Source organism: Sapajus apella, unplaced genomic scaffold (assembly GCF_009761245.1).
Source record: "Sapajus apella isolate SASKATOON/1434 unplaced genomic scaffold, GSC_monkey_1.0 scaffold52, whole genome shotgun sequence".
Lineage (NCBI taxonomy): Eukaryota > Metazoa > Chordata > Mammalia > Primates > Cebidae > Sapajus > Sapajus apella.
In genome coordinates this window covers 12,075,684-12,100,374 of record NW_022436992.1, presented here as the reverse complement: position 1 = coordinate 12,100,374, position 24,691 = coordinate 12,075,684, and the positions used below count along the sequence as shown (strand labels likewise).

At 38.1% G+C, this 24,691-nt stretch overlaps 1 protein-coding gene across 4 annotated transcripts in view; it reads left to right on the top strand.

The window, feature by feature from the left end:
• LOC116526889 (E3 ubiquitin-protein ligase RNF103) overlaps nucleotides 1–24,691 on the top strand; it is a 115,297-nt gene that overhangs the window by 9,694 nt on the left and 80,912 nt on the right. The window contains exons 3-4 of one of the 4 annotated variants that reach the window (XM_032243605.1): nucleotides 3,384–3,499; nucleotides 24,067–24,177. The exons of 1 other annotated variant lie outside the window; for it this stretch is intronic. In XM_032243605.1, the coding sequence (XP_032099496.1) occupies nucleotides 3,384–3,499; nucleotides 24,067–24,148 (198 nt within the window). In that variant the 3' untranslated portion in view covers nucleotides 24,149–24,177. Of the gene's footprint in view, nucleotides 1–3,383; nucleotides 3,500–10,223; nucleotides 12,248–24,066; nucleotides 24,178–24,691 lie in introns of those variants that run through there. 2 more of the 4 variants (XM_032243603.1, XM_032243606.1) reach the window with 2 other exon arrangements.

Below are 24,691 nucleotides of genomic sequence, written 5' to 3'. Positions count from 1 at the left end.
GCCTCAGCCTCCTGAGTAGCTGGGATTACAGGCACGTGCCACCATGCCCAGCTAATTTTTTGTATTTTTAGTAGAGATGGGGTTTCACCATGTTGACCAGGATGGTCTCGATCTCTTGACCTCGTGATCCACCCGCCTCGTTCTCCCAAAGTGCTGGGATTACAGGCTTGAGCCACCGTGCCTGGCCAGGGAGTTATTTTTAAAAGAGAGCAAAGAGTAGAGAGTATGGTAGTATGATTGCACAGACACTTCTTAATCTTCCTGAGTAATCTGAAAAATAAGTTAAACATTTCTTTGTTTAGTTGACCAAAAGAACTACCAGATTGACTCTTGAGTGGTAGCAACAAAAATAAAAAATAAAAAAAAAGAAGAGGCAGCAGTAGCCTGCTTTGTTTGATCTTCCTGATTTTCTAGGTAAAACTTTTTTGAGACAGAGTCTTGCTCTGTTGCCCAGGCAGAAGTGCAGTGGCACAATCTCAGCTCACTGCAACCTCTGCTTCCCAGGTTCAAGTGATTCTCCTGCCTCAGTCTCCCAAGTGGCTGGGATTACAGGTGTGTGCCACCATGCCCAGCTAACTTTTTGTTTTTTTTAATAGAGACAGGGTTTCACCATTTTGGCCAGGCATGTCTCTTAACTCCTGACCACAAGTAATCCACTCACCTCAGCCTCCCAAAGTGCTGGGATTAAAGGTATAAGCCACTGTGCCTGGCCTTCTAGGTAAAACTTATAAAGTACTTCTGGACCACAGAAAAATGTAAAAGCTAGAGACTTACTGGGTAGAGTAACTGGTATGAGCATCCTTCAAAAGAGCTTTCCCCTGTTAAGTCTATGTCCCCAAATTGCCTTCTTCCTGGTTACTTCAACTATCTGAGTATTTGAATAAATTGTATCTGTCTCAATAAGACCACTTGTTTTAATTAAAAAGTGCTATCAAAACCATGGCTGGGCACAGTGATTCATGCCTGTAATTCCAACAATTGGGAGGCTCAGGAGAGAGGATCACTTGAGGCCAGGTGTTTGAGGCTGCAGTGAGCCATAATTGAGCCACTGTACTTCAGCCTGGGAACAGAGTGAGACCCTGTCTCTTAACAAAAAAAAGTAATATCAAAACCATTTGCTTAATGCCCTAAATTGTGTATGTATATTCATTAAGCTTCAAAGTTAAGTGATAAGATGTTACGTATCCATGTGTGTCTCAGTAAGTATGAGGACAGTAGTGGAATGTCATAGGGGTTACTTGGCACATAAAGTGAACTTCAAGTCACTTGTCATCACCATGTGCTGTCTCTTCTGCTTCCCTCTGACATTTGCTAGATGTTCTAGCAGAGTGGCCACAGATGAGGTGGCTGCACCACCTCTTGCCTCTCCCAAGGAGTTGACTGTCAGCACGCATTTTACACACCCACCTGGAACTTCACTTCCTGGAGGCTTTGTGATTGTGAAAATGGTCCTTCCTCCTAGAAAGATTAGAGGCCCCCAGAGTATAATGCTGTAATTTTGAATTGTATAGTATTAGTAATATAACATTTATGAAAATAAACTTGGCCTGTATACCCTGGACTTAAACAGATGGTTTCATGATGACTTTAGACATTTTTGGCTTTCCTTTAACTTCCCATTTAGTTATTTTTATGGTTCTGTTTTTAATTTTTTTGTTTTTTACTGGTATCTGCATGGAAATTCTGCCTTCATTAAAGGCAGGAAGATTAGGAAATAAAGGGAAAAGGTGTTAATGATTAGAAAGACTGACATTTATAAATAAGAGAAGTCATGACATATTTTGAAGGTGTATATATATATATATATATAATCTATATATTTTTTAAGATTCTTGATCTGTCTCTCAGGCTGGAGTGCAATGGCACAATCTCAACTCACTACAATCTCCACCTCCCAGGTTCAAGTGATTCTCATTCCTCAGCCTCCTGAGTAGCTGAGACTACAGGTGCCTGCCACCAAACCTGGCTAATTTTTGTATTTCTGGTAGACAGGGTTTTGCCGTGTTGGCCAGGCTGGTCTTGAACTCTTGGCCTCAAGTGACCCACCTGCCTCAGCCTTCCAACATGTTGGGATTACAGGATGAGACACCACACCTGGCCCCTTTTTCTTTTGTTAACAATCTTTTTCTAGCCAGGCGTGGTGGCTCACGCCTGTAATCCCAGCACTTGGGAGGCTGACGCAGGTGGATCACAAGGTCAGGAGTTCGAGACCAGCCTGGCCAATATGGTGAAACCCCATCTCTACTAAAAATACAAAAATTAGCTGGGAAAAAATTGGTGGCAGGTGCCTGTCGTCCCAGCTACTTGGGAGGCTGAGGCAGGAGAATCACTTGAACCTGGGAAGCAGAGGTTGCAGTGAGCTGAGATCAAACCACTGCACTCCAGCCTAAGCAACAGAGCGAGACTCCTGTCTCAAAAAAAAAAAAAAAAGAAAAACCGTTTTATTTTCCTAATCCTAACTGAAAGCTCTTGCAAATTTGAAGTACAAGTTCAATAATGTAAAATTCATTATGGTAATTCTTATATGTTAGAGCCATTCATGATTGTTAAGCAAAAAGCCATAGAAGTGGTAGTATTTATTGATTTAGTCAAAGCATCCTTTAATAGAAAACATGTGTTTGACTCTTGGCTGCATAATTATACTTTTTAAAAAGTGAAATTTGAACTTGTTGAATCTGCATGTGATACTTTTTAATAAGCTTTATTTGGATTATTATTATTTAAAACTTTCTTTTCAGAGCAAAGAGAAATTATTCCAAGGGCCAATTTCCTCCTGTGTAACTTAATTAGAGAGAAGAAGCCATGTGGTGGAGAATGTGGCTAGCTTTTCTTTTGAGACGGAGTTTCATTCTTTTTCCCATGGTTGCAGTGCAGTGGTGTGATCTCAGCTCACTGCAACCTCCGACTCCCAGGTTCAAGCATTTCTCCTGTCTCAGCCTTTTGAGTAGCTGGGATTACAGGCAGGTGCTACCACGCCTAGATAATTTTTGTATTTTTAGTAGAGACAGGGTTTGACCATGTTGGCCAGGATGGTCTCAATCTCCTGACCTCTTGATCCTCCTGCCTCCGCCTCCAAAAGTGCTGGATTACAGGTGTAAGCCACCAGCTGTGGCTAGCTTTTTAATACAGTTTTGACTCCCTCCTCCTTTTTGTAACTGCCACAGAGTGTGGGAGAGTTTAATTTACTTTTCAGTGTTTTAAGTCTTTTTCCTATTGGATATTGCTCCCTCTATAAGAATTGTAATGATAATATGATGATACAGTAAATAAGAACTGGGGACAGAATATCTTCTTTTTTTTAAGTGAAATTATATTGTTGATATAAATGGTTGATTTGACTATTTTAGGTGATTCAAGTTTCTTTTCTCTTTTTTTGGGTATAGGTCATAGCAAATGACAGAAGTCCCTTGGTGGGCAAAATTCATTGGGAGAAAATGGTAAAAAAGGTATCAAGATTTGGAATACGTACAGGCACATTTAACTGTTCCAGTGATCCCAGGTACGTTGATTAGGCAATTCTTAGAATTTGAGTCCTGACCAGGGTCTTTCTTGTTTAAAAAAGACAACGATATTAGAAGCCTGCTTGAACTGAAAGCTTATAATAATGCTTGGCACACTGTTAGTTACACAGGTGCTTGATTTTCTTTTTTTTTTTTTTTTTGAGACGGAGTCTTGCTCTGTTGCCCAGGCTGGAGTACAATGGTGTGATCTTGGCCCACTGCAACCTCCGCCTCATGGGTTCAAGCGATTCCCCTGCCTCAGCCTCCCGAGTAGCTGGGATTACAGGCACATGCCGCCACGCCCGGCTAATTTTTTGTATTTTAGTAGAGACGGGGTTTTACCATGTTGGCCAGGATGGTCATCCACTTGCTCCAGCCTCCAGAAGTGCTGGGATTATAGACATGAGCTGCCACACCTGGCCTCACAGGTGCTTGATTAATAGCTTTTGATAAACTGGCAGCTAATGACTTTCACTCTAAGATATTTCTCTGTCTGCTTTATCTCCCTGTCTCTCCCTGTCCCTTTCTCTGGCTCTTCTGTGTTCCGTCTACTGAAGATATCTCTTAAGACTGTGTCTTTAGTCCTTTCAACTTTATTTTCCAAAGAGATCTTGGCACATTCATGGCTTTAGATTTATATTTAGATCTCTGTGCTGATCTAAATCTTTTTCTATCATTCTGACCTCTAGTTTTCATTTCTTTGCTCATTTCCATTTGTTCTGCAACTATCCCTAAATATATTCTTTTCCCTGAAAACTAGTATCTGAAATCAGATGCATCCTCTTTTTCTCTAATCAACCATGTGCCCTTTCTACCTTTCTTTTTTCTGTCCTTCACTGGTTTTTCTCCCCATTTTCTCAAATAAGAATTCACAGAGGTATTTTTGTCTGTTTTGTTTTTTTGTCATCACTTCCAGTATTCAGTCTGTCACATTATTTCTTGTTTTATTATTCCATTATTTCTTCTTTGAAATGCCTTTTTTTCCCATTCCTTGTGCTACCAAATTATAACTTAGACTCATTCATTTATTCAGTTTTCCATTTGGTGAATATTTAATGAAAGATTAGCATGTACAGCATGTTTTGTTTTGTGTGGAGGAGGAGGCATATTGTATATATGTCAAAACCCTATAATATTGGCTAGTTTCTAATGTATGTAGATACGCCTGATTTACATCTTTTGTATGTGTTAGCTGTAATGGGAAATCCATTGGTTGTAGAAAACTCTCCTAAACTATTTCTATACCTCCTTTACTTAGCCTCACATTTGCTTCACTTCTACTCAAAATCCTTGTTTTGTCTACTAGTAATAAAGGGTGAAATCGATGATAGGAGTTCCCATAAGAGTTGGGAATGGGAGGGAAGTTCCTGCACCTCTTAACTCACATCTACCTGCAAAGCTCTCATGCGCATCTTCACCACATCTTTTTTTTTTTTTTTTTTTTTTGAGACAGGATTTGGCTCTATGACCCAGGACCCAGGCTGGAGTGTAGTGGCGTAATCATAGCTTACTGCAACCTCCAGCTGATGGATGGGCTCAAGAGATCTTCCCACCTCAGCATCTCAAGTAGCTGGGACTCTATGCATGCACCACCCACACCTGGCTACTTTCTTTCTTTTTTTTTTTTTGTAGAGATGAAGTCTTACTGTGTTGCCCCGGCTGATAACCACAGAATCTTAATCACATCCCAATGTCTTTTGTTGAAATGTGTGAGACAGCTTAAGTCTTAATGCTCTTTTGAAAAGGAAATCATTCTGATTTCCAGCCTTCATTTACCAGACTTAGTATTTGATCTGATTCCGTCATTCCCAAATAGAGTCTAAGTGAAAGGTCTTTTTTTTCTCACCAATTGTTATAATACTAGAACAAATGATAAAGCTGATATTTTGGTACTTTTAGTTATGCCAAAATTCACTATTAATATCACTGTCTTCTTTTAAGATACTCAGAATGTATTTTAAAAAAATAAATGGAACTAAATAATACATTTCAAAACATTATAGTTTATACATATATTAGAAAACATCAAATAAAAACACATTTTAAAAATATAAAATTGAACACATTAAATTCTAATATGTTATTAGATAATAAAGAATTCAAAAACACAAAATAAAAATAATTTGTTAAATATGAACACTGAAAGAATAATTTTTTAGTGTAATCTTATAAATCAGAATGCATCAGAAGTGTCATAATTCAGTCCAGTGGCTTTTAGTGCAAATTTGTTTAGCTTTTCTTTTGAAAAGCTCTGATTCTGTATTAGCTGAGGAATGATGGTGAAGAGATACATAAAAGCTAGCTCTAGATGTTTTCCTGTAAATCCTTCATCTTTAAATAATCCTACTCTTATTTACAATTGAAGCAGTATTTTTTTGAGTCGCTTTTTTTGTTGATTGTAGCTATAGTTTTTGTTATTAAAAGTTCTTCTACTCATCTTCAGTTTCATCAGAAAATGATTTTGTTGCACGGTGACTTGTACCAGTTCCAATAATGTGTCCATGACTCCTCATTTGGAAAGTCTTCCAACTGGAATAAGAACTTTCTTGCCATGGAAGCTATGCCTAGTCAGGGTCATTTTTTTCTTCTTTTGATGACTATGGCGATATAGAAGAACAAAATTTAGAGATATAGAAAAGAGTGTTCAGAATTTGCAGGGTGTAAGTGGGCAGAGAATAGTGTTATTCAGGAAGTGTTTTAATCACATTTTGAGTAATTGAGTCATCATCTTGATTTCAGAGTTTTAAAAATATCAAAACTCTACGCTCTTCTGTCTGTGCTGTGTTCTTTGACTGTAGTCCCTTCTCTGGGGTGGCCTCTGGGTAGCTGACTTCAGTGTGCTAGTCCCACTGTACAGCTATACTTTCCTGACCTGTTTAGCTCCTGCCTTAGTTTGTTTTGTGTTGCTCTATAAGAATACTGAGGCTGAGTAATTTATAAAGAAAATAGATTTATTTAGCTCACAGTTCTGCAGGCTCTACACGAAGCATGGTGCTAGCATTTTCTCAGCTTCTGGTGAGGGTTCTGTGCTGCCAGAACATGGTGGAGAAAGTCAAAGGGACAGTGGGCGCATGTGAAGGGCCTGTGGCTTTATATCAACCCACTCTCAAGAAACTACTCCATTCCCACGAGAATTAATTCAGTCTTGCCAGAGCTAGAACTCACTCTCTTGAGAGCAGCACCAGGTATTCATGAGAGATCCACCTCCATGACCCAGATACCTCCCGCCAGGCCCCACCTCTCAACACTGCCACACTGGGAAGAAAATGTCAACATGAGATTTAGTGGGGACAGACAAACCAGAACCAAACCACAGCAGCTCCCTTGAGAACATTCAGGACTACCACTTCTGAGCAGCTTCTGACTCTGTCTAGTTGTAGCAGCTTTAATTTCTTCCCCCATATACCCAGCAGGAATGGCCTTGCCTGGTTCTACCTCTTCTCATTCCTTAAGCAACAGATTGATTTCAGAGGACTTTTCCTGTGAGGTTCATATTCTGTTCTTTTTTTGACAGAGTAGGAGATGAGGTGGTATAGATGTGTGGAGAGGGCTGGGGAGATGGGGGTCAATAAAGAGAAGATAGAGGACATGGGAATTGCAGGACAGGAAGCCTTATGTTATGGCAGGAGTGTCCGGGATGGCAGCCTGTGGAAAAAACCGGGAAGGAGAAAAAGAGGTGGATTGCAGAGAGAGCCAGGAAAGCCAAGGCAGCTAATGACTTTATCTGAAAAAACAGCATATATAAACTGAAATATTAAGGTTTCTTTTTCTTTTCTTTTTTTTTTTTTTTTTTTGAGATGGAGTCTCATTCTGTTGCCCAGGCTGGAGTGCAGTGGCACGATCTCAGCTCACTGCAACCTCAGCTTCCCACGTTCAGGCAATTCTCATGTCTCAGCATTCCAAGTAGCTGGGATTACAGGTGCGTGCCACCATGCCCAGCTAATTTTTGCATTTTCGGTAGGTACAGGGTTTCATCATGTTGGCCAGACTCGTCTCAAACTCCTGACCTTAAATGATTTGCCTGCCTTGGCCTCCCAAAGTGGTGGGATTACAGGTGTGAGCCACCTAACCCAGCTTCTTTTTAAATACAGCATGCCACATCAGAAACTGGAATACCAAAACTCACAAGCCACATTTCCTATTATTTTTAATCTTAAAATTCTCTAAGAAATCCCGAAAGGTCTCTTAAGAGAACTCAAAAGGTTTAGTTTTAAAACTAGACGATATTTTCATGGTATTGTCATTGAATTTATTCAGATTGTAAAAAAAGTTTTTTTGAATTGGCAATAAAAGTTTTTCTATTGATATAAGGTAATATAACATTATTCTGTCTGGAATGATAAAACTATTAGCTCTGAACTGAAAAGAGAGCACTTAATGTGTTCATTTTCTTATATGAAGAAATATCTGCACTAAGAACTTGTTCATTTTACAAAGTAAGTTTTCTGTCAGAAAGACTCATTTAATTCATGACACAAATCAGAGGCCGCAGTAGGAAGATAAAATGAATGGCCAACAGTTGAAATGTGTCATCACAATTATCATGTGCAATGAGAACGTTAAAGATACTTAAAGATATTTAAGATATAAATAAGACAATTGTCCATACGCATTTGACTTGTTACTTTTTTGGGATAGGGTAAAAATAGAATTCCTGTCAATGAATTATTATTTTGCATTGAGTAGGAGATATTTATTTTGTAGGAATATACACTTTTCAGACCATTTCAGTTAAAACAGTAATGACATTAGTGGAATCTGTCTTATTAAGGAAGTGAATTTATTTTGTAGGAATATATACTTTTCAGACCATTTCAGTTAAAACAGTAATGACATTAGTGGAATCTGTCTTATTAAGGAAGTGAATCAACTCAACAAAAAGCTTAGAGTCATGGTCTGTGATTTTGAGTCATCTAGACAGCTTTCCAGAGTCGTCACTAGCCTTGTCTTAAGACATAGCATGTTGTCTTCATTTATCTTAAACTATATCACAAAATCTCTGATATAAAATTAGTCAAATTATCATTATAAAGCCATATGCTACCTACGTCAAGACTTTTCTGTCTTCATCTGATCATATGATGTGTAATATGCTTATTTAACAAAATATAATCCATGCTAAGTAAAGCATAACATCTATGATTTTTACATCAATATTCTGAGTAGCAAAATGAGAAGTCACATATTTATTACTATTCATATACAAATCTGTAACAAAATGTATCCATGTGGTAGATTGTCATTTTTACAACTTTATTGAGATAAATTTTACTTAAAAATTTCACATGGTATGTTTTGAGGGAAAAAATACTTTTTAAAAACAAAAGATTAACCCTCCTGTGTGGTACATGAAAAAAAAAATGCTAAAACTAAAAGCAATGGGCAGCCTGGGCAGCATGGCTTCATGTCATGTAGAGAGACCCCCATCTCTACAAAAAAAATTTTTTTTAAACTTAGCCTGGCATGGTGGCGTGCACATGTGGTCCTAACTACCCAAGGAGACTAAGGCAGGAGGATTGCTTGAGCCCAGGAGTTCAAGACTGCAATAAACTATGATTGTATCAGTGTACTCCAGCCTAGGTGACAGAGCAAGTCCCTTTCTCTTATTATTCAAATAAAATAACTACAATTTTAAAAATAAAAACGAAAGGAAAATATTTTCACTTATAATCTCTTTATTGTGATATAACAGCAGTTTTCATTTTTCAGTATTTCTTTTCACTCATTACCTAGTTTTTTTAAGGGAAGATGGGTGTCAAAGGTCTCCTTGGAAGAACCTATCAATAGACAGGTTTCCAAAAGAAGAGAGTCATGACCCTACTGGATAAATCTGAACGAATGATTGAATTTTAGTTAAATTCTTCTGAATTTATTCTACTGTAAAAGGGGGATCATTCTTGAACTGAACCTCTTAATGTAAATACTTCCTGTTTTTGTTCCTCTGTGTTAAATACTCTTCTTCATAATCTTTATTGAAGAAATAAGAGAATACAAAAATACATGGGGCTTGCAGTTGCTCTTTTCTTGTTTGGCTTTTGTGCAGATTACTCTGTAGCAGTCAGGCATTGTAGTTGTTAACTAAATGGGTAGGTATGACTCTACACTTAAGGAGCTTGCAGCAAACCAGTAACTAACTGGGCCTTAGGATAATCTGTTTTCTTCTCTTTTCTCCACCCATCTGGATTCTAACCATCCTTCAAGACCTAACTCAATTCCTAAACCATTCATGAAATCTGCACCATCCCAAACTTTTAATGATATTCCCTTCTTTGAACTTCTTTTGCATTATTATATATATAATTTTGCCTCTGTTTTGTCTTCTTAATAGGATTTTAAATTCTGAATATATAGTTTCGTCTCTGTTTTGTCTCCTTAATAGGATTTTAAATTTCTTCTGAGCATGAATTATTTTCTTATTATCTTCTGGATTTTAGCATATAATGCAGTTGTAGGTAAATAAGAGATGCTGAAGTTTTTGCTGATTCCTTTGACTTGGAGACTTTTCAAGATACACTTTATCTTTTAAAAAGAAAGAAACACAGAAATACAAAGCAAACAAACTACAAAAACAGCTTGCTTTTCACAGCCGCTAAGTAGTGGTACCACTTTTTGAATATCTGGAAATTATTCGGTTTGGGTGAGAGGTGCTAAATAAATGTATCAGGGAAGATAAATTGTTTGCACTACAGCCTAGCTGTTTACTCACAGTTTCCTCTCTTATAGATATTGCAGGAGAAGAGGCTGGGTACGATCCACACTCATTATGTCTGTTCCACAAACAAGTACTTCAAAAGGGAAAGTCATGCTTAAAGAGTACAGTGGACGCAAGATTGAAGTAGAGCACATTTTTAAATGGATAACTGCTCATGCAGCTTCTCGGATCAAAACCATTTATAATGCTGAACATTTGAAAGAAGAATGGAATAAAAGTGATCAATATTGGTTAAAAATATACCTGTTTGCAAACCTTGACCAACCCCCAGCTTTCTTCTCTGCACTAAGTATAAAGTTTACTGGAAGAGTTGAGTTTATTTTTGTTAATGTAGAAAATTGGGACAACAAGAGTTATATGACAGATATTGGCATATACAATATGCCATCATACATACTTAGAACTCCTGAAGGAATTTACAGATACGGAAACCACACAGGTGAATTTATATCACTTCAGGCCATGGATTCATTTTTGCGCTCATTACAACCTGAGGTAAATGATCTGTTTGTTTTAAGCTTGGTTCTAGTTAATCTTATGGCTTGGATGGACTTATTTATTACACAAGGAGCTACCATAAAGCGATTTGTGGTTCTCATAAGCACTTTAGGGACATATAATTCTCTATTAATTATTTCCTGGCTACCTGTATTGGGCTTTTTACAGCTACCTTACTTAGATAGCTTTTATGAATATAGCTTAAAATTGTTGAGATATTCCAATACAACCACACTGGCTTCGTGGGTAAGGGCAGACTGGATGTTTTACTCTTCACACCCAGCCCTGTTTCTCAGTACATACCTTGGACATGGTTTACTAATTGATTACTTTGAGAAGAAGAGAAGGCGCAACAACAATAATGATGAAGTCAATGCCAATAACTTAGAATGGCTATCAAGTCTGTGGGACTGGTACACCAGCTACCTCTTCCACCCGATTGCTTCTTTTCAGAACTTTCCTGTAGAATCTGATTGGGACGAAGACCCTGACTTATTCTTGGAGCGCTTAGCTTTCCCTGACCTTTGGCTTCACCCTCTAATACCAACTGATTATATTAAAAATTTACCCATGTGGCGATTTAAATGTCTTGGAATCCAGTCTGAAGAGGAAATGTCAGAGGGGTCTCAAGATACTGAAAATGACTCAGAAAATGAGAACACAGACACTTTTAGCCCTGAGAAGGAAGTATTTGAAGACAAGCAAAGCGTATTTCACAGTTCTCCAGGAAGAGCAAATCACTGTGATGCTGAGGCTTGTTCATGTGCCAATAAATATTGTCAGACCAGCCCATATGAAAGGAAAGGGAGGTCATATGGATCATATAACACTAATGAAGATATGGAACCTGATTGGTTAATTTGGCCTGCTGATATGCTGCACTGTACTGAATGTGTTGTTTGCCTAGAGAATTTTGAAAATGGATGTTTGTTAATGGGGTTGCCTTGTGGTCATGTGTTTCATCAGAATTGCATTGTGATGTGGTTGGCTGGGGGCCGACATTGTTGCCCTGTTTGCCGGTGGCCTTCTTATAAAAAAAAGCAGCCATATGCACAACACCAGCCCTTGTCAAATGATGTTCCATCTTAACCATGTGCAATTTGTCCTTTATAAGCTTTGAGTATCTTACAGCTTGCCTTTTTAATGTTAGTCACAATGTTTTTGTGGTTTGAGGTTTAGTTTAATGTTAGTGCAGTGACAGGAAATACACATTATGCTAATGTTGATGACAGAATTTATTTGGTTGCCTTGTGTGTCAATTGAATGCATACTTAATTGTAAAAATTTTTATTTACAACTTTGGAAATTCAGAAGTTAATGTTTTTTGTAAGCACAAAAGAAGTATGATAGAAATTTATCCTAGCAAGACTTTACAAGATAGGATCAAATTCTAATGGAATTGAGCCGGTTTCTTATCCTAAATGTTTTCTCCCTTTTTACAATCTCTGTCCAGCACCTCTTGGTTAAATAATGTATGCTGTGAGACATGAAATTAAAACAGACCTATGAAATAAATTATTTTAAAACCAGCAGATTACAGATTTTCTAATGTTAATTTTTTTTGATAAGGTGGCTGAATGCTGTAGGTGTTTTGCTGGTTTGTTAATTTCACAGGTAGATCAAACATGATTCTTGACTGATGTTGTGGGGGAAGACAAATTACGTTGCTGACACTGGCTAGAAGTGACAGTTCACCTTTTAGCTTGGTTAGCTTTGATGGAAAAGAATTTCATGGTGGGCTTTTGAAAAAGTATTAGATAATTTATTAGTATTTAGCACGTTCATCAAATAAAACTAACTATAGCATATTAGCCACACATATTTTTCTGACTTTTACTTTTGAAATTTTTTTAAAGCCACAGAAAACTATAAACATAGTACTGTGAACATCCATTTCTCTTTATCTAATTCACATTTTGTTATATTTGTTTTATCTCCTCTCTTATATGTATATATTTTTCTTTTATCTATTTTTTTTGCTGATCCTTTTGAAAATAAATTTGTCATCATGAATGTATCACCACATGTCTAAGAACAAGAATATTCTTTTATGTAACCACTATGCCATTATGACACCCAAGAAATTTAACATGGATTCAATAATAGCTAATGTATATAAAATCGATAGTCCCCAGTTGCTCTTAAAATGTCCTTTATATCTAAATGTTTTTCTTTTGTTTTTATTGTGACCTCAGACAGAGTTTATACATTAGGTTTACTCTTTCCTTTCATCCTTTCCTCTAGAGTAATTCCCCCTGTCCCTGTTCTAAAAAGTGGACTCTTTGACTTCTCTCTGGTGGTTTGTTTTATTTTTATTTTATTTATTTTTTTCTTTTTTTTGAGATGGAGTCTCTCTTTGTCACCCAGACTGGAGTGCAGTGGCATGATCTCAGCTCACTGCAACCTCTGCTTCCCTGGTTCAGGCGATTCTCGTGCCTCAGCCTCCCAAGTAGCTGGGATTACAGACATGTGCCACCGTGCCTGGCTAATTTTTGTATTTTTGTAGAGATGGGGTTTCACCAAGTAAGCCGGGCTGGTCTGAAACTCCCGGCCTCAGGTGATCCTCCCACCTCAGCCTCCCAAAGTGCTGGGATTATAGGCATGAGTCACTGCACCTGGCCCATCTGTTTTGTTTTGTTTATTAATTTAATTTTTAGTTTTTTAGAGACAAAGTCTTGCTCTGTGGGCTATGCTGGAATACAGTAGCATGATCATAGCTCACTGTAGCTTCAACTCCTGGGGTCAAGGAATCCTTCTGCCTCAGCCTCCCAAGTAGCTGGGACTACAGTCTTGAGCCACAATGCAAAGTGTTTTTTGTTGTTTTTTTTAAGAATTGGAGTCTTCCCATATTGCCTAGACTGGTATTGAGCTCCTAGGCTCAAGTGATCCTCCCAAGTAGCTGGGGTTACAGACACAAGCCATCAAGCCTTGCTAATTGACTTTTTCTGGTACTAACATTTTTGGAGACTACAGGCTGGTTGACTTATAGAATGTTCTACATTCTAGATTTGTCTGTTTCTTTCATGATTTGATTTAATTAAAGGATATTGCCTAGAAGATATGTACTTCCTATAAATCTAAATGGCATCAGGAGGCACATGTCAGTTTGCCCCATTGTTGGTGACATTTGGTTAAAGTGATATTTTCCTTATCTTTCCATTCTAAGATACATTTTCACTTTAAGAAGGAACCTGTTGAGACTATGCAAATATCCCGTTCCTTAACAATCTAACCCAATGGCTTTAACATCTGCTGATTCTTTGCATCAATCAGTTATTAAATGGGAGTTGTAACATGGGGATTTTATTTATTAATTTCAAGACAGGGGTTTGCTCTGCAACACAAGCTGCATTGGCATGATCACCGCTCACTGCAGCCTCAACTGCCTGGGTAAGGGGGACCACAGGTGTGTGGCACCACATTTAGCTAATTTTTGTTTTGTTTTGTTTTTGGTAGAGACAGTTTCACCATGGTGCCAGGCTGGTCTTGAACTCCTGGGCTCAAGTGATCCACCTGCCTTAGCTTCTCAAAGTGCTGGGATTACAGGCATGAGCCAGTGTGCCTAAGATGGGGGTTTTCTTTTTTTTTTTTTTTTTTTATAGAAGCGGGGTTTCACCATATTGGCCAGGTTGGTCTTGAACTGCTGACCTCAGGTAATCCACCCTCCTCGGCCTCCCAAAGTGCTGGAATTACAAGCACGAACCACCACGCCCGGCCTTAAGATGGGGGTTTTCTAATACCATCATTCATTCTACATTTATTGGCTGACTTTTTTGTGAACAAGAACTTTCTATTTTTCTTTCACACTTTAGATTCACAGATTTTTAAAAATATCTTATGTGTTAGAATTTATTATTCTCGATTTTCAAATCGTTTCAGATTTGGCTACTGAGAGACATAGAGCCTCTCTAAGCCAGCTCTTATGTCTCATTAACAGTTCCTTAATCTTGAAGCACTTCCTTACTTTTTGACACAAGGTATCCGAGGTTCACTTTGTATTTTCTCTGAGCTAGCCCTGTAATCAGCCATTTCTTCAAAGTGCCCATTTCATGGTAGACTTCTAAAATCCTTAATTGAATCCCCACAAAATGGCAAGAAATTTTTTTCATTCTGAATTACTGCTAGACTACTAACAAACATTTTTCCCCTTCATGATGCATTGTGTCTCACTTTTATATGCTAATGGAATAATAAGGCCTGGCAGTTACTTTGTAGTAATATTTAGGAGTTTTTAAGTAAAAGTGCAAGCACAGCTTCTTGTGCTCTCATTTTACTTTTGAAAAAAGTAATCATTCACAGTTCTCAAATATGAACATAAAAACAAATTAAAAAAAATTTAAGTGCTCACATTATTGTAAATATTAGTGTTTCCCAAGGTTCTGTCATTGATTCACTGATTTTTTTTTCTCTCTTCATTGGATGTCTTCTAAATCTACATGTCTAAGCAAAGGCCCCTCCCAGAGCTTCACTTTCATTTATAGCTATCTGCTGGACAGCTCCTCCTGGATGTTTTTAAGTACTTAAGAAGCCTAAAAGAGCTTTTTTATTCATTTATCCCACCCCCAGTCATCCTCTTAATTAAGGTCCTGACTTCAGTGAATTAAAAATTATATATATATACGTGTGTATATATGCATGTGTATATTTATATACATATATGCACACATGTGCATGCATATGAAATGTACACAAAAGCATAGAAATTTTTGAATAGAATCAAAATTTCTCCAGTATTCCAGGGCACGCCATACGTTGGAGACTACTAACTTGGAAAATAAACCAATCTCTAACACTGGCTTTCAAGGTTCATCATCTGCTCCTGGCCTACCTCTTATACTCATCATGACACTGTATTCTGCTTGTGGCCCAGGCTCATGCTCTCATTTTTCCTAACTTGGTGCTTTGCTATTCCCTCTATCTGACATTCTCACCCCTTCCTCTCTGCTTTGCCTGGCAAAATCCCAGTTTCTCTAGAAATTTGATATGCATTCATTTTATATTTTGTTGATGTTGCTCCATTGTTGATGATCAAACTTAGCATCATCAACAGTGGAGCAAACCGATGTGTGCCCTTCCTCCATATCCCAGTGATGCCATATACATACCTGTCACACTTAGCAGCATTGAATTAAACTCTGTGTCTTTGGTGAGCTCCTTTATGGTAGAAGCTGTGTTTTATTCATCCAAGTATCCACAGTGAGGGCACAAAATAGACATAATACATTTTCAATGTTAGATGTGCAATTAAAATACTACAGTAAGATCGGAGGGAAAATAATTGCCAAAGGTACATGTCTCCAGGTGACCTTGACTCATCGCTTAATTGTTAAGCACAACAAGTAATAATGCTTTTGTCAGATTTTCCTAGAGGTGGAGCACTGAAGGAAATGTTTAAGGTTGACAGACTAAACTTCAGCTGTGTTTAAAAGAAAACATTGAATTCTTAGAACAACCTATCACATGTAATGAACTACGGATTTCAAGTATGTGGGCTTTGTAGTTACTGAACTCTATGATTAACTGTAATAGTAGGTTGATTTTTTTCTGATCAAGAGTTTTTCTACTGCCTTATCTAATAATTTCTTGTGTAGTCTTTTCTTTCTTTAAGGATGGTAAGCTCCCAGAGGGCAGGAGTAACACTATAATCTACTCTTATATTCTTAACATATTAGACCCAGACTAGATATTCAGTCAATAATTGTTGGCTTGAACTTTGATAATCTATTTTAATTTTTCCCTTTACCAAACTTTTATTTATTGATTTATTTATTGATTTTTGAGACAGAGTCTTGCTCTGTCACCCAGGCTGGAGTGTGGGGGCACAATCTTGGGTCACTGCAACCTCTTCCTCCCAGTTTCAAGTGATTCTCCTGTCTCAGCCTCCTGAGTAGCTGGGATTACAGGCACATACCACTGCACCTGGCTAATTTTTGTATTTTTAGTAGAGACGGGGTTTCACCATGTTGGCCAAGTTGGTCTTGAACTCCTGACCTCAAGTGATCTGCCCACATCAGCTTCCCAGAGTGCTGGGATTACAAGCATGAGCCACCACACCCAGTTTTTACCAAACTTTTTACTATCCATTTTGAATAGGTGGAAAAGATTTAACAGAAGAGATTATATTTTTAGTGCCCATTAGTAGTGACAAAAATATTAATATTTATGGCCTGCTCTAAGCCAAAAACTTAATTTTTCTCCATAGTTACATACTTCTTTTCTTCTATTCCTTAGATTATTTGAGAGCCTGGCAGATTATTCATGTGATCTTTCTCCTCGCTCTCCCACATTTTCCTCCTTGGCCATTTTATTATTCCTTAAAATTCTACCAAAGGGACATGAGGTAGAGAAAGATGAGGTGTTAGGTACTTTTGCTACTGGATCTGATTAAAAATTTAGAGAAGAATAAATTGAAATTTGTTAAAATGCTTTTGAATCATCTGTGTTTTAGTCATTCTTGTTCTTTGTTGTCAATAATTAAATTTATTAGCATGATCAATTTAGGCAATCTTTTCATTTAATTTTTTGTAATTAAATGTAATGATGTAAAATTATTACATTTTTTGTAATGATGTAAAGTCTCATCAAAAGATGTTATTGTTTTATTTATACTAGGTTATTTTACTTCATAAAATCTCTGTGCAACAGGTAGAGAAGAAGGAATTCCCATTTAAGAGATGATCAAGAACTCAGGACAATCCAGATTGTTACAGATGTGACTAGGACAAAGCTTTCAAATTTGCATGTCTTCAGGGCCCCGGGAAAGTTTGAGTCAGGAGTGATTAGAGCAGAAGTGTGTATGCTCTACCTTTTACTTATTTATTTAAAAAAAATTTTTTTTGTTTTTGAGTCAGAGTCTCACTCTATTGTCCAGGCTGGAGTGCAGTGGCGTGATCTTGGCTCACTGCAACCTCCACCTCTCAGGTTCAAGTGATTCTCCTGCCTCAGCCTCCCAATTAACTGGGATCACAGGTGCCCACCACCATGCCCGGCTATTTTTTATATTTTTAGTAGACAGAGAGTTTCATCAGTTTGGCCAGGCTGGTCTTGAAATCCTGACTTCAGGCGAGCCGCCTGCCTTGGCCTCCCTAAGTGCTGAAATTACAGGCATGAGCCACCACACCTGGCCAGCATTATGTCTTTTAAAATGTACATACCTTAATTTTAAAATATTTTATTGCTAAAAAAATGTTAATGATCACCCGAGCCTTCAGCAAGTTGTAATCATGTGCTGGGGGAGGGTTTTGCTTCAATGTTGATGTCTGCTGACTGAGCAGGGTGGTCGTTGCTGAAAGTTGGGGTGGCTGTGACAATGAAGACGACTCTATCCATTGACTCTTCTTTCACAAAAGAGTTCTCTGTAACGTGTGATGATGCTGTCTGATAGTATTTTACCCACAGAACTTTTTCAAAATTGAAGTCAGTCCTCTCAAGTCCTGCTGCTGCTTCATCAACTAAGTTTGTATACTATTCTAAGTCCTTTCTTGTCATTTTAACGATGTGCACAGCATTTTCACGAAGAGTACCTTTTATCTTAAAAAAAAAAAAAGTCATTTTGCTCATCCATAAGAAGCAACTCCTCATCCACTCAAGTTTTAACATGAGATTGCACAATTCGGTCACATTTTTAGGCTCCACTTCTTGTTCTCTTGCCATGTCCAACACATCTGTAGTTACTTTCCCAAAGTCATCCATAGGATTGGAATCAACTTCTTCCAAACTCCTGTTAATGGTGATATTTTGACCTCCTCGCCATGAATCATGAATGTTAATGACATCTATAATTATGAATACTTTCCAGAAGATTTTCAATTTACTTTGCCCAGATTCATCAGAGAAACCACTATCTATGGCAGCTATAGCCTTATGAACTGTATTTCTTAAATAATAAGACTAAAAATAAAAATTACTCCTGAAGAATGGATGTTACTATACATTAGCAGGCATGAAAACAATCTCCCTGTAGAGTTCCATCAGAGCTCTTGGGAGACCAGGCACATTGTCAACAAGCAGTAATATTTCAAACAATCTTTTTTTCTGAGCAGTAAGTCTCATCAGTGAGCCATGCTGTAAACAGATGTGCTGTCGTCCAGGTTCTGTTGTTCATTCATAGAGCACAGGCAGAGTAGATGTAGCATAATTTTTAAGGGTCCTAGGACTTGGAGGATGGTTAACGGGCATTGGCTTCAACTTAAAGTCACCAGCTGTATTAATCCCTAACTAAAGAGTTGGCCTGTCCTTTGAAGCTTTGAAATTACGTGTTGACTTCTCTCCAGCTGTGAAAGTTCTAAATGGCATCTTCTTCCAATAGAAACCTCTTTTGCCTACACTGAAAATCTGTTGTTTAGTGTGGTCACCTTCAGGATAACTTGCTGCAGCTTCTACATCAGCACTTGTGGCTTCACCTTGCACTTTTATGTTATGGAGACGGCCACTTTCCTTAAACATCATGAATCAACCAACCTCTGCTACCTTCCAACTTTTCCTCTGCAGCTTCCTCACTTCTCTCAGCCTTCAGCACTGAAAAGAGTTGGGGTCTTGCACTGGATTAGGCGTTGGCTTAAGGGAATTTTGCGGCTAGTTTGATCTTCTATCCAGACCGCTACAGCTCTCTTCATATCAGCAATAAGGCTGTTTCATTTTCTTATCACTTATACGTTCACTGGAGTAGCACTTTTAATTTCCTTCAGGAACCTTTCTTTTGCATTCACAACTTGGCTGTTTGGCACAAGAGACCTAGCATTTGGCCTCTCTCAGTTTTCAACATGGCTTCCTCACTAAGGTTAATTATTTCTAGCTTTTGATTTAATGTGAGACCTGCAACTCTTTTCACTTGAACACTTAGAAGCCATTAATTTGCCTAATTGGAGATGGCTGGCCAGTGGAGCAGTTAGAATACACACAGTATTTATCGGTTAAGTTCTCTGTATTATATGGGTTCAGTTCTTGATGCCCCAAAACAGTTGCAATAGTAACGTCAATGATCATGGATTACAGATCATCATACAGATATAATCATAGTGAAAAAGTTTGATATATTGCTACAATTACCAAGATGTGACATGAAGACACGAAGTGAGCACATGCTGTTGGAAAAATGGCACTGATAGAATTGCTTGACACAAGATCACAACAAACCTTCAATTTGTGAAAAAAACACAGTATCTGGCAGTGGCTCACACCTGTAATCCCAACACTCTGAGAAGCCAAGGTGGGTGGATCACCTGAGGTCAGGAGTTCAAAACCAGCCTGGCCAACTTGGCTAAACCCTGTCTCTACTAAAAATAAAAAAATTTCTTGGGCATGGTGGTAATCCCAGCTACTCGGGAGACTGAAGCAAGAGAATCACTTGAAACGGGTAGGCAGAGGTTGCAGTGAGCAGAGATTGCCCCATTGCAGTCCAGCCTGGCTGACAAGAGCAAAACTCCAAGAGCAAAAAGAAAAAAACCCACAGTATCTGTGGTGCACTGTACAGTAAAACAAGGTATCCCTGACACTTGTTACTGTCAAATTCCCTTCGTTTATGTGCGTAATGGGATAATAGACTCCTTACATTAGATGTTAAATGGTTTTTGAATACTCTTATTTACAACCTCTTTTAAAATACACTTAGTGTTGACCTAGAGAATACTTAACTAAATTTATAGCATATTTATCTAATAATGAAGAACAAAAGTAAGCTTAAAAATAGAGAAGCACCTAAAGAATAAATGCTCTAAAGAGATGTCAAAGGCATGCAAATGTTTTCTAATTCATAAGCATCTACTTAATGAATGAGGAGCCTGAGAGAATTTATTTTACTTTGCATAGGTTTCAATGAACTTGTTGACCTGGCTTCTTAGTCTTCAGGAGTCACACCTATAGAAGCTGCGGAGTAGGGGAGGGGCCTGCCAGAGGCAGGCCAAAGAAGTCATAGTTACAAATTTTGATGGAAATGATGGAAGGTATGAAGAAACAAAACAAAAGACAGTAGTTTGTGGCCAGGTAGTGCAGTAACAAATGTCTTGAAAGGATGTCACTATCTTGCCAACAATGACTCTGCATCACCAAGAAAAATATTTTACCAGTACCATCTGTGCAAGAAATCAGGAAGATTCATTTTATAAAATTTAAAAAAGTTAACTTTGAACTGTTTTGGCAAAGTGAAAAGTTTCTGTTTCTAGGAAAACTCATTTTGGGGAATGGAGTGAGAAGGACAGAAATCTGGTTCCTGGATTCCCTTATAAAAGGTTAATGAAGGCTAAGACAGGCAGATCCCTTGAGCTTAGGAGTTCAATACCAGCCTGGGCAACATGGTGGAACTCAATTTCTAAGAAATACAAAAATTAACCAGGTGTGGTGGCGTGAATGCCTGTAGTCCCAGATACTTGGGGGGCTAAGGCAGGAGAATCGCTTGAACGTGGGAGGAATAAAATATGGTTAATGGCCTGTCTCACCAGTTTTGCCTTAAACCATGCCATCAGTTATATAATATAAAAATAATGTTCTGGCTCTGGGATGGCTGGGAAGGTCTGCGGGGAAGGTGGCTCAGGAGCCCCGTCCTCCGCCCCTGAGCGGGCTTTGGCGGCAGGCCCCTCCCCCCGCCCACCCTTATTACAGTCCCCCCTCCCCCCCCGCAGCAGCACGCTCCGAATCCTGGGGTATTTGACCATCCTGGTCAACATGGTGAAACCCCGTCTCTACTAAAAATACAAAAAATTAGCTGGGCATGGTGGCACGTGCCTGTAATCCCAGCTACTCAGGAGGCTGAGGCAGGAGAATTGCCTGAACCCAGGAGGCGGAGGTTGCGGTGACCCGAGATCGCGCCATTGCACTCCAGCCTGGGTAACAAGAGCGAAACTCCGTCTAAAAAAAAAAATTAAAAAAAAAAAAAAAAAGATGTTCACGTACAGTGTGTATTTAGTGTCACTACTGTTCTAAAATTCTGTGAGCTCTTTTCATTGGGGAAGTTGCTTTCAGAATGCCGTCCATTTGTTGATAAAAGAGTCTAGGGCCATGTTTGTGAGGTCCTTTCAGAAAGACGAAGTAGTAGGGTTTCAGGCACAGCAAAAGGAAAGTTAGAGCTTCTTGATATTTTCAGGGCAGCTTTTGTTTTTATTGTTTAAGTGCTCTCCATTTATTTTTACTTAATTTCTGAGCCAAGTGGCTAAAACAGTAGGTTTCTGGAACAGCATTCCTCAAGCTGACTCCTAGTTTTGTTGCCAGAGGCTCGGGTAAGAGATACCTCTCAAAATGCCAAACATGGCAATATCTTGGAATTTTAAAACCATCTTGTTAAAATTATTTATTCGTTTTGAAAGTGGTGAACTTGGTGACCAACCTTGATGTATATTGCTTTGCTTTAAAAGTACCTAAATTTGTTTGGTGAGGAAAAAAACAATGTGATTCTTACAGTTTGTCTGTTTAAAATAATAGAATATGATTGTCAGAAGCAAATGTGAAGGTCATTTAGTCAGTTTTCTCTATGAATTTAGATTCTTTTATGTCCTTGTTACAAATTGGCACACTTATCATCTAACAAAAGGCATGCTACATTTGCAAAAATCTACAAACATTCCACCTGCCAGGATCCACAGAAAAGGCAACGCAGCAACAGCAAGGGCTGAAAGCCCAGATCTGGACACTTTGTTGGACACCTCCCAGTCATCATCTTTGGGAGGCAGGATGAGTCAGGAGTTTATCTTTTTAAAAAAGCTAGTTCTAATAGAACCTATTTGCTCTGAAATATGATATTTCCATTATTCATCAAAATGGCTCATATTTAACCAGGATTTTTATTTAGAGAGAAAACTGTGAATGTAAGATGTTAAAGATCTTCCTCATGAGTTCAGCACCAAACTCATTCCACTACCCTGAACATCTCCAAAAAAGGGAATAGGAGGCACGAAAGGCAGCTTTCTTTTGCTTCAGCCAAGCATATCCTCTGCTATTACTGAACAAGGGCAGATTTACACAGACTTTGCTGTATTTTTGTGGCTGTGGGAAGGATGAGAAGTAGTACTACCAAAGCATGAAAAGGATGAGGGGTAACACTGCTAAAGCAAAAGAGAATTTGTTGCATAATATGCACTAGATTGAGCTATGCAGAAATTAAAGACCCTTTACAATTTCAAAGATTTCTAAGGATTAGAAAAGCCTGCAATAATTCATTCAGTTGTATTTCTTTAGCCTAAGCAGGAATGTATCTAATTAACTCATTCTGGAAAAACGTATGTCTTCAGAGTCCTAGATTTTGTTTAAACAGCTTGGAGTTTTTAGTCAAGGAACATGTGTGTTAACTATTAGCTACATGTTATCTGAGAATTATTCCACAGTCTGAATGCAGTAGTAGAATTTTCTGAAATAATATTCCTATAGGGCAAACCACATGTAGGAAGTGAAAAGGGCTTTTGAAGTCTCATAGCATGTATTAATTAGCTAAAAAGGAGAGGGCTGGGAGAGGAAAGAAATGGAACTAGTGTGCAGCATCTTTACCAACTCTTCTTTGTTTAGCCATTTCCAGCCATCTAGGGAAAATATATTATTTTATCCCTTTAGTTAAAGTTTTTATTGAAGGGCAATATATCTTCATTAAAGTGTACCAGTTTCAAACATGAAGGTACACAAGTTTCAGATATGAAGTTTCAAATATGAAGATTATTAATTTGTCACAAAATCAACACCCTGATGTAACCTATCACCCAGATAAAGGAACAGAACAATTGCCACATTCATAAGGAAACAGAGGGAGGTTCCACCTTCACATTCCTCCTCAAATGTAATCCCTATGATAACTTCTACATTCATGGATTCGTTTTGCCTCTTTTTAAATGTTATACTATTTAAATCATATAGGATGTAGACATTTGCCTATAGTTTCTTTTATTTACATTGTGAGGTTTATCTCTTTCATATGTAGTAGTAGCTTGTTCATCTTCAGTACTGTGTAGAATTGTATGAACACACCACAATGTATAGTTAGTTATTCATTCTATTGTGATGAGCAATCTAGCTTATTTTCAGTTTTTGGCAATTACAAATAGCACTACTATAAATAAAAATAATGAAAACAAGAAAACAAAAAAGACAGTACTTCAATGAATATTCTTGTATATAATTTTGGTTCATATATATTCACATTTCTCTTGAGGGTGTTGTGTTATTGAGTGTGCCTATGTTCATTTTTGGTAAACATGAATCATTTTCTAAAGTGGTTGTACCAATTTACATTTTCTTCAGTGGTATAAGAAAGTTCCAGTGTTTCATATTCTTACTGCATTTGAAGTTACATATATTTTTTCATATTAGCATTTTTGGTTACTGTATAGAGGTATCTTTTGGGGTTTTAATTTGCATTTCTCATTCCCGTACACCAATAAGAGCCAAGCTGAGGGCCAAATCAGGAATACAATTGCATTCACAATTGCCACAAAAAGAAAAAAGTACCTATGAATACAGCTAACCAGGAAGGTGGAAGATCTCTACAATAAGAATAACAGCCGGGCGCGGTGGCTCAAGCCTGTAATCCCAGTACTTTGGGAGGCCAAGGCGGGTGGATCACGAGGTCAAGAGATCGAGACCATCCTGGTCAACATGGTGAAACCCCGTCTCTACTAAAAGTACAAAAAATTAGCTGGGCATGGTGGCGCGTGCCTGTAATCCCAGCTACTCAGGAGGCTGAGGCAGGAGAATTGCCTAAACCCAGGAGGCGGAGGTTGCGGTGAGCCGAGATCGCGCCATTGCACTCCAGCCTGGGTAACATGAGTGAAACTCCGTCTCAAAAAAAAAAAAGAATAACAAAACTCTGCTCAAAGAAACCAGAGCTGACACAAACAAATGGAAAAATGGTCTATGCTCATGGATAGAAAGAAAAATATCATAAAAATGGCCATAGTACCCAAAGCAATATACAGATTCAGTGCTATTCATATCAATCTAACAATGGTATTCTTTACAGAACTAGAAAAAAATTATTTTAAAATTCACATGGAACCAAAAAAGAGCC